A 10,758-nucleotide genomic window follows, 5' to 3' on the forward strand; every position below is an offset into this window, starting at 1 on the left:
GGGACAAACTGAATTTCCCGGCACCCTGTTTGTTTTCCTCCCTGCCAATTTTAAATACTATCCCCCCTCACTCATCCATGTTCTTTCTCCCTACAGATCCCATGTCCTCCCCATCTCATTGGGCAGAAGAATATCTCCAGCAGTCGGAAGAGAAGCTCTGGCTTGGGGAAAGTGAGGGGGCGTTGGCAGAAAAATGGTGAGGGGGGGAAATAGAACGTCAGTGCTGTGTGGGGAGTGGATGGGAGAAACAAGGGGAAGGTATTAACAGGTGCACAGTACAGGCCCAATAGCTGTGTCACATCAGGTTTCATCATTCTAAGTGCAGTTGGCCAGGAAAAGATAACTGCTGAATGGTTGCTAAGGGTTACCAAACTGGGGCAAATTGCACCTGTAACTGTTACCCCCTTAATTATGTATTGATGCTTTGTGTGCCCTGCTTTACTGCTCTGTTTGTGCTCCATCCCATGCCCCAATCTGATTCGTTTTCCCCACTGTTAGGACTGAGGAGTATCAGCCTGAGGATGAGCTGCAAAGAGAAGCCAAAACTCTTCTGTCTCAAGTGACGGACCCCAAACTTGCAAACAGCCAGGTATAGTGGGAAGGTGCTGCCCCCCAAGCCTCTCTCTCGTCCCTCTCTCCCCCTCTGTTTATGTCTTCCTCTGATGTTTCATTCCTTTATGTCCCATCTGCAAGTCTCTCTCGTTCTGTCTCTTTCCATCTTCTCTCTGTCCCTTCTCCTCCAGCGAGTTCTTTACCTCACACCTCCTCTTTCTCCTTCACAGTTCTTACAGTTTGTAAAGAGGATAGGGGACGGAGAGCTGTCTTTCTCGCACACGCCAAGCACTCCCTCCCAGGCGGTCTCGCAGGCAGAACAGTGGTCAGAACAGTTTGTACAGGAGCAGGTAGTGACCCAACCTGAGAGAGTGGGAGAGGAGAGAGGGAAGAGACCAGTACTGAGGCGTTAGACATACTCTTTCTGCTTCTATACCCTTACTGCCTGGCATTCCCCGAGTCTTGTATCTTGTGTGTCACGTACCATAAGCACTGGCTCTGTCTCTCCATCATTTACTGGGTGTCTCTTCTCTCATTCTGGGGCTCCCACCTTATGTGTCTCATTTTATCTTTGCTGCTTCTCTATTTTGTTGTTCCTGCTGCTTCCCTGTCCATTAGTTAAAGGGGTGGTTCACCTTTAAGTTAACTTTTGTATGTTTGTATTAGTAACTTTTCAGTTCATCTTCATTAAGGTTTAATTTAAACCATAGCGACCAGATAGCTGCTGAAATTCCAATCTGGAGAGCTTCTGAACAAAAACTGAAAAAATTAAAACACAGACCAGTCTCAGAATACTAAGCGTTAACTCAAAGATGGACTAGCCCTTTTATTTACATTCTCCTGCTGGGATTGGGCACTGTACTGATATCCTTAGGGGGTTCTCATACCTACCTGGGGTATTTTCCTTGTATTCACCTCAGCAGATGCCTTTCCCCTGTAGTGGGTGTTACATCCTACTTTTATTGGGGGTGTGCTTTTCTCCTAGGTGAGGTGGCATGCCCTTGCCCTGGGCTGTGCCTTTCCCCTAGGTAAGGTGGGTGCCTTTCCCCTGGGCGGTGTGCTTTTCCCCTAGGTGAGGTGGCATGCCCTTGCCCTGGGTTGTGCCTTTCCCCTAGGTAAGGTGGGTGCCTTTCCCCTGGGCAGTGTGCTTTTCCCCTAGGTGAGGTGGCATGCCCTTGTCCTGGGCAGTGTGCCCTTGCCCTGGGTGGCGTGCCTTTGTCCTGGGTTGTGTGCCCTCCCTCTGGGTCATGTGCCCGCCTGTGCTCTCGTGCTGCTGCTGGAAGCCTAATGCACAGCTCTCTCAGCCCCACACAATGGCCGTGCCCCTTACACTGTGTTTCTTGCAGGCAGAGCAGTGGGTGGATCAGTTTGCTCCTTTGGAAAAGGACTTTGAAAAGGCCAAAGCTGCAGTGGAGGTAGGAGAATAAAACCCAATGACAAATTAGAGGGCAGTTGCAGGGAGTTGTTGCTCATGCTGTGGGTTACAATTGCAGTCCGATGTGGATTTCTGGGACAAACTTCAGGAAGAGTGGGAGGAAATGGCCAAGCGAGACGCAGAAGCTCACCCGTGGCTCTCGGATTTCCAGGACTTGTCCTCCAAATCCATCGACAAGGTGACCCTTCACTCCCCCGGGATGGTATTGGCAGCTCCCTAATGCCGACATGCTGATGAGGGTTTCTCTGTTGGTGCTACAGGGGTACATGTTTGAAGAGAACAACCCTTTCTCCGAGGCGTCTCATCCATTTGAGGAGGGTCTGAAGCACCTGCGCGAGGGAGACCTCCCCAGCGCTGTGAGACTGTTTGAGGTGGCCGTGCAGAGGGACCCACATCATATGGAGGTACAAAGACTAGTTAGATACTAATCGGGTTGCCACCTGACCAGTATTTGATTGGCCTAGCCGGTAAATCACCAGTTACCGCTAATACAAATTTACCGGCAATTTACTTACTGGTAAATTTGTAATGCCATATAAATCCCTCCCTTCCAGACCCACTTCATGTTGATCACCTTTTATAACAACAGGTTACCCTCTTCTCTGCCTGTAACTCTGCCCATTTCCCCACCCCCTACATTATAGCCCCACCCCAAAATTACATTATGATCCACCCCCAACCTGAAGGCCAGTATTATTGACAGAAAAAAGTGGCGACCCTAGATACTAACCCCAGCGTAGCTACGGGATGCACCAACATATAAAGGGAGGGGACTCTGCACTTCTATAGAAGGGGTTGAGATCTTGTCACTCAGTGGCATATTTACCCAGTTTGCTTTGGGGCATATTTACCCAGTTTGCTTTGGGGCATATTTACCCCGTTTTTCAGAATCCATATTCTTAGCATATGCTTAGAACACAGAAGGGTTAAATGTTGGCACTTTCATGTTCATGCATCGACATTTAACCCTTCCAAATCATAATTAGGATTTGGATTTGGGTTGGCAGGTCGTGGGTTCAGCCAAATCCGATCCCTGCTGAAAAAGGCCGAATCCTGGCTGAATACCGAACCAAATCCAGGATTCCCTATATCCCTAATATTAACTATAGTGTGTTAGCCAACATTACCAATGATGTTGCCTGTAGCAGCCAATTAGCAATTAGATTTGAACAGTCACCTACAAGTTAGAAAACAAAAGCAAAGATCTGATTGGTTGCTATGGGCAACCACCGTTGATGTGGGGCAGTATGGTGTATAAGGAACACCCCAGTGCTATGAACTCGTAGCATTCTTGGCTGTTTGGCTCTGTCCTCTCACTGGCAATGTTTATGGGGATTATTTCACATCTAGGAGGGAATAAGCAATATTATGGCCAGTAAGCTGTGAACAATGGAACTTTCAAGCAAAACTGAATGTGCTTTTTTTTGTTTTGTTTATAACTTTGCCCATTAATCCTTACCCTCTGTTCCAGTTTTTATTGTGTCTCCTCCGTTTCTCCCCCCAGGCCTGGCAGTACTTGGGCACCACGCAGGCAGAGAATGAGCAGGAGCTGGCAGCTATCAGTGCTCTGCGCAGGTCAGGCCCTTTCCTGGTTCTGGTCCATTCTAACCCTCACTGTATGTTTCCTGTTCTCACTTCCCTGTCTGTCTCAGGTGCATCGAGCTGAAACCGGACAACCTGAGTGCCCTAATGGCGCTGGCTGTGAGCTACACCAACGAGTGCCTCCAGCAGCAGGCGTGCCATACGCTCCGTGAGTGGCTGAGACACAACCCCAAGTACAGCCATCTTGTTAAAGAGGAAAGTGTTAATAACGCATCGCGGGCTCGTTCATTTGGGACCCTCCTCTCTGAGTGAGTACATATGTGTAGGGGCCACAATGGTTCTGCCCACTCTGCCAGCAATAAATGTGCTCCAAGCTGTGGGGGTCTCGGCCCAGGCCGTATTCTCCCAGCATGCTTCATGTGCAGTCACTTAACCTGTTTCTCTTGTCAGCTCTGTGTTCGCAGAAGTGCGAGAGCTTTTTCTCTCTGCTGTGCGCTCAGACCCCTCGCAGGTGGACCCCGACGTACAGTGCGGGCTCGGCGTCCTCTTCAATCTCAGCGGGGAGTATCAGAAAGCCGTCGACTGCTTCACTGCCGCCCTGGGCCAGAAGCCTGACGTGAGTATCACGGGGTGGAGAAAGGGGCAAGTAAGTGCGAGTTATACGTCACCAGCTCGTTCATTTGGCATTCTCCTGAGTGAGTACAGAGGCTTGTGGGGAAATTAGCCCCAAATTGCCCCCTCTCATGGAACCACAATGGTTCTGCCCATTCTGCCAGCAATAGAAGAGCTCCAAGCTGCGGGGGTCCCTGCCCAGGCCGTATATCTGACCATATATGTGTTCTACTGCCAGGTCTGGACTGGGAGTCAAAATAGCCCCCAGCATTTCAAGTACATAGAGGCCCAAACAGCCCCCCCAGCCCAATAAAGAGTGACAATGGCACCTTACAGCCCCCCTGGCATTCCCAGTACCCAGAGGCACAAACAGCCCCCCCCCCAGCCCAATAAATAGTGACTGTCTGTGGCACCTTACAGCCCCCCTGGCATTCCCAGTACCCAGAGGCACAAACAGCCCCCCCAGCCCAATATATAGTGACTGTCTGTGGCACCTTACACTCCCCTGGCATTCCCAGTACCCAGAGGCACAAACAGCCCCCCAGCCCAATAAATAGTGACTGTCTGTGGCACCTTACAGCCCCCCTGGCATTCCCAGTACCCAGAGGCACAAACAGCCCCCCCCCCCAGCCCAATAAATAGTGACTGTCTATGGCATCTTACAGCCCCCCTGGCATTCCCAGTACCCAGAGGCACAAACAGCCCCCCCAGCCCAATAAATAGTGACTGTCTGTGGCACCTTACAGCCCCCCTGGCATTCCCAGTACCCAGAGGCACAAACAGCCCCCCCCCCCAGCCCAATAAATAGTGACTGTCTGTGGCACCTTACAGCCCCCCTGGCATTCCCAGTACCCAGAGGCACAAACAGCCCCCCAGCCCAATAAATAGTGACTGTCTGTGGCACCTTACAGCCCCCCTGGCATTCCCAGTACCCAGAGGCACCAACAGCCCCCCCCCCCCCAGCTCAATAAATAGTGACTGTCTGTGGCACCTTACAGCCCCCCTGGCATTCCCAGTACCCAGAGGCACAAACAGCCCCCCCCCCCAGCCCAATAAATAGTGACTGTCTGTGGCACCTTACAGCCCCCCTGGCATTCCCAGTACCCAGAGGCACAAACAGCCCCCCCAGCCCAATAAATAGTGACTGTCTGTGGCACCTTACAGCCCCCCTGGCATTCCCAGTACCCAGAGGCACAAACAGCCCCCCCAGCCCAATAAATAGTGACTGTCTGTGGCACCTTATAGCCCCCCTGGCATTCCCAGTACCCAGAGGCACAAACAGCCCCCCCAGCCCAATAAATAGTCACTATGGCACCTTACAGCCCCCCTGGCATTCCCAGTACCCACAGGTAGCCAGTCTATTACTTCTTCCCCATATCTGCCTATACCTTGTTGCCGTTCATGATGAAATATACATGTTGCTGTCCCAGTCACATGATCATTTTTGCCATCCCATCCTGGCAGGATTACTTGCTATGGTACAGAAGAACAGGAACAGCACCTCTTGTCTTTGTAGATTAAAATGCCTTTATTGCAACATTTTTTGGGGGCAAACAACAATAGCAGCAACGTTTCAGGTCACAAGACCTTTTATCAAGCTAATTGGCAATTACACACAGCACCTTTTATCCCCTGCGCCAGTTTACGTATCCAGTAAGCCTCTATATATAGTAATTCTTTTAATCTATTTCCTCCTCTCCTCTTTGGCTCAACTATTTCAACAACTTGAAATTTCAGCTGATTCACTCTGTGTCCGCATTCAATAAAATGGCCTGCAACAGCCTGATCTATTTTTCCTGTGTTAATCGCTGACTTATGTTCTCTTATCCGTTCGCGAACTGTTCTCGTCGTTTGCCCAACATATGCCAGCCCACATGGGCATTTGATAACATATACTGCGTAGGTTGAGCAACACGAGAATCTCCCACGTAACCTGATTGCATTGCCTTTTCTAGGGTGATATATCACCTCTCCTACTTGTACATTTGAGCAGCAATTGCAATTGTAACATGGAAAAGTGCCTTGTTTCCTTCTCATATCATCTCTTTGTACACTGTTAGTTCCCAAATCTGATCTTACTAAATAGTTACCCACACTCCTCCCTTTCTTGTAAGCAATGACTGGGGGCCTCTCGAACTCTTTTATATATGGCAAATTATCTCTAACCAGTGACCAGTGTCTCCTTAGAATTTGAGCAACGTGTTTACTCAAGGTGTTAATATTGAGTCACAAAGGTCACATGTTTTTCTGCCTTCTTTGGCTGCATCTCTAGCATCTCATCTCTATTTTGAGTCTGAACCTCTTCTAGCTGTCTCTGTAACAGATCACTTGGATACCCCCACTATAGGGTGTGGGTAACTATTTAGTAAGATCAGATTTGGGAACTAACAGTGTACAAAGAGATGATATGAGAAGGAAACAAGGCACTTTTCCATGTTACAATTGCAATTGCTGCTCAAATGTACAAGTAGGAGAGGTGATATATCACCCTAGAAAAGGCAATGCAATCAGGTTACGTGGGAGATTCTCGTGTTGCTCAACCTACGCAGTATATGTTATCAAATGCCCATGTGGGCTGGCATATGTTGGGCAAACGACGAGAACAGTTCGCGAACGGATAAGAGAACATAAGTCAGCAATTAACACAGGAAAAATAGATCAGGCTGTTGCAGGCCATTTTATTGAATGCGGACACAGAGTGAATCAGCTGAAATTTCAAGTTGTTGAAATAGTTGAGCCAAAGAGGAGAGGAGGAAATAGATTAAAAGAATTACTATATAGAGAGGCTTACTGGATACGTAAACTGGAAACATTAAGTCCTTTAGGGCTGAATAAAGAATATGACTTAAGACCAATCTTTAGATAAAAAAATCTTTTCTCTCTTTCTCCCTTATTCTCCTCTTGTCCTGGCCTTTGTTTTTAATTTCATTTTCATGTTTTTTTTAAAAATTTATAAGGGTATTGTGTTGCAGTTCAACTAACACTTAAAGATACACATTGATCACTTAATTGTAACACATGAGTGTCTACTTAGTTCCACTGCTGTTTTATACATTGTTGTAATATAGGAACATCTCCACTAGAGGGTGCACAGGGGATAAAAGGTGCTGTGTGTAATTGCCAATTAGCTTGATAAAAGGTCTTGTGACCTGAAACGTTGCTGCTATTGTTGTTTGCCCCCAAAAAATGTTGCAATAAAGGCATTTTAATCTACAAAGACAAGAGGTGCTGTTCCTGTTCTTCTGTACCAGGATATGCCGATGGAAAGTGGCCATTGGGGAACCTGCACTACTTCTAACTAATCACAAGGCTTGGTGCTGACTACTACTCTCCAAATAGGATTACTTGCTATGGAACAAGCTTGGTGCCACGCTTGCCAATGGTAATGATAGTGAGGCGGCGGTGGAAGCTTATCGACGGGCACTGCAACTTCAGCCGGGATTTATCCGCTCCAGATACAACCTAGGGATTGCCTGCATTAACCTGGGGGCACACAGGTACGTGAAGGGGTCGTAGGAGATGAGATAATCTAGGTGTTGGGGGTGCAGGGTGGAACTAAAGGGTGTTTATTGTAACCATTTGTGCCCTTTGGGGGACTGTGGCCAGAGAAATGCTGTCTGGGGGGTTTTGTGTGAAGCAGGATGGGTTGGGGTTTGGCCACTAGAGGGAGCTCTTGTACCAACCAAGTGCTTTACATTGTGTTGAGTCTATTCCATTCAGGGCAAAGCTACCCCCACCCCCCCCGCCCCCGCCAGCTGATCACGGGAAAAGCAGCAGCAGCCCAGGAACTGGTTAAGTTCATTACTGTGGGAAGAACGGGTTCATTTTCCTTGGGGGAGAACTGTGTGTGTAAAGGGGATGGGCCCTTGTTTGATTCTTCTCTTCCTGTCTCCCCACCAGGGAGGCCATTGAACACTTCCTGGAGGCTCTCAGCATGCAGCAGCAGAGTGGAGGTTCTGAAAGCGCCATGTCTGACAATATCTGGAGCACGCTGCGGATGGCGCTGTCCATGGTTGGTCAGAGTGAGCTGTATTCGGCGGCCGACGCCCGTGACCTTGCCACCCTACAGGCTGCCTTCCCTCCTCACTCTGCCGCCCAATGACGTTGGCCCGACCCACTGCTGTGCGAGTGCATGTTGGGGGGCCAAGCACAATGCACTGCCCGGGGGAAACCGGCAAAGCCGCAGGGAACCGTGCCTCTTCCTCCAGGTGCTCTCTGACCTCTGCGCTCTCACAGCTGGTGTGTCCCTCGCTGGGGTCGGTAATTCTCCCACAATGCACCAGGGCAGAAGGGACAGACTGTGGTTCTGCCTTTAATTAACACCGTAATCATATTTAATTATCATAATCCGTGGCATCGGAGCCATAGTAGGTACTGTGTATATAGCAGCGCCGTAGAGACTTACCCTTTCCTGGGGGGTCTGATCATATCGTTTGTGGGTGTGAGGGTATTAACCCCTCGTTTATTATTAACTATATCCAAACAGCAGCCGGGGGTCTCGGTTCACTTTCTGGCTAAGTCCCAGCCTGAAGAACTTCCGATCCTCTTTAGCCTATTACCTTAAGCAGCCTTACTTTCTGGCTCTGCTGCTATTTATTTTTTATTTAACAAGGGAAAGTCTTATTCCAACTAGGGGCAAATGTCTGCCAGTCAGAGCAGTTGCAAGCTAAGCCTATGGAGGGGGGTTAGTGGGCAGAAATATAAATGCCCTCTGTGCCATTGCCCTTTTACCTTCTGTGAGCATATACAGTATATACCCTTCAATATGCAGTGATAAGGGCTGGAGGGCCTGCAAATGTACAGTACACTCAATAGCCTAAACGCTGGTACGGCTGCTGTTTTAAAGGGAAAGTAAAGGCTAAATGACTGGTGGGTGACAATGTTGGCCACCCCCAGTTAGTCCAATGGCTAATCTTTTTCCCCTCCTCCCCCCCCTGACTGGGTTCATGCAAGAGTCCTGTGCTGCCAGCTAGGGCTGATTATCGCTTATCCTGGCTGGCCCAGGGTTTATGGGTAATTGGCCCAAGATGGCAATATGGTGCTCTTTAACTACCCCACGCTACTGAGATTGTTATGGGAAACAAACACTGACTTGGGGTGCAAAGTTAGCGCTGGACCCCAACATATTGACACCCCCAGTTGTTTCCCCTGTACTTCTCCTTTAATTCAAGGCATTATAAATGAAAAACTGAAGTACTTGAATAATGAGGTAGGTGGTCACTGTGCTGCCTTAAACGATCCTAATTGTACAGCTTCCCCCTCCCCCCACCACTCCTGCTAATGAACATTCTGTTTGTCATTTCATTGGCTGATTAACCCGTCAGTCTGATGTCATTCCAACACAATGAAGTTTGGCAGATCGGAAGCGGATCAGTAACTCGGCGGGGAATCAGAGATGTCCAACAGGACCCTGAGGGCCACCCCTTGCCCATTTCTGGTTCTCTGGAGAAGGAGGTTCCGCTGGGTGCGGAGTTAATGGGGATCTGCTGTGTATTAGACAATGATGTCATGTGGATAATTGTACAATATTTGTAATAATAAAATATATCATATACAGCACCACCTAGGGGCCGGTGGGGTCATTGCAGGATGTTTCTCCCTCTGGACAAATAGAAAATGCACTTATTGCTCCATTACTCAGCCCTTTGTTCTATATGTTTAACAGTATAGTAACATTAGGGTGGGACACCGGGGGAAAAACCTGGTGGGTCCTGCCGGCCCAGATCCTATCCCTAAAGTTCCCCCCTACCGAAGCACCTAAGTATGCATGCTCGGGGGAGGGGGTTGGGTGGGCAGTGGGGGTCCATGGCAGGGCCCCTGCAGTGGGTGGCAGCCCCAGTGGGCAATTTTGTGTGATTGGATTGGGTGTGGGGTAGGGTTGAAGCTGTAGTGCCCTGCCTCCTGGAGGGTGGAGCTTAACCCCATGTGTTTCCCAGAGATGGCAGAAAAAAATAATTTTGTACCAACAGCGCCATCCCCTGGTCAGTTCCTGTAACTGTATAGTCAAAGAGATGAACCGTCAGAAGGGAAACAGATGTTGCTCTGCTCAGGGCCCTTTCCCATCTCCTTCCTGAGCAACATCAGAACCCTTCTGTTTTCCTTCTGAAGGGAAATCTCTCTGGCTGTGCAGTTACAGGAACTGACCAGCAGGTGGTGCTGTTGGTACAGAATTCATTATATTGGCAGATAATAAAAACTGAAATACCTCAGAAAACTGTGCCCCTGAAGATGCCCCATCTTGTTTTCTGCCGATTCCCTGCCCATACTCTGTGCTGCTGTCAGTTACTTGAGTTTAGGGACCTGCTCACACTATATTGTATAGAATATAAAAAGTCACAATACAAGGCTGATGAAAGTAATAAATTCAGATCGGCAGCTTTGAAACCGGTGTGTTCTGCAGCAGAACGGATGAATAACTGAGTACTTATCAGCCCTGTAGCATTCGCATCATGCTTGATGATTTAACACTGCCTGGGGAAACTGGGGTACCTCTAGGTACAACCCCCAGATCCCTTTGCTTACGTCAGTGTCTGAGCAGCCCGGCAGTGTAACCGGGACAAACACAGCTGCTTCCTGGTTGCTAGGTGTCACTGGCCCAGACAACCAGGCAGCATTAT

The 10,758-nt window shown here is 48.9% G+C and overlaps 1 protein-coding gene across 5 annotated transcripts in view; it reads left to right on the forward strand.

Moving 5' to 3' along the window:
• pex5 (peroxisomal biogenesis factor 5) overlaps nt 1-9,703 on the forward strand; it is a 17,645-nt gene extending 7,942 nt beyond the window's left edge. For 3 of the 5 annotated variants that reach the window (XM_012966521.3, XM_012966524.3, XM_012966523.3), the window contains exons 6-16: nt 97-196; nt 499-589; nt 783-902; nt 1,899-1,967; nt 2,046-2,165; nt 2,248-2,391; nt 3,492-3,562; nt 3,640-3,837; nt 3,980-4,145; nt 7,481-7,638; nt 8,042-9,703. In XM_012966521.3, coding sequence (XP_012821975.2) covers nt 97-196; nt 499-589; nt 783-902; nt 1,899-1,967; nt 2,046-2,165; nt 2,248-2,391; nt 3,492-3,562; nt 3,640-3,837; nt 3,980-4,145; nt 7,481-7,638; nt 8,042-8,243 — 1,439 coding nt within the window. In that variant the 3' untranslated portion in view covers nt 8,244-9,703. 5 annotated transcript variants of the gene reach the window in all.
• Nucleotides 9,704-10,758: the final 1,055 nt, after the last annotated feature.

This window comes from Xenopus tropicalis, chromosome 7 (assembly GCF_000004195.4).
Source record: "Xenopus tropicalis strain Nigerian chromosome 7, UCB_Xtro_10.0, whole genome shotgun sequence".
Lineage (NCBI taxonomy): Eukaryota > Metazoa > Chordata > Amphibia > Anura > Pipidae > Xenopus > Xenopus tropicalis.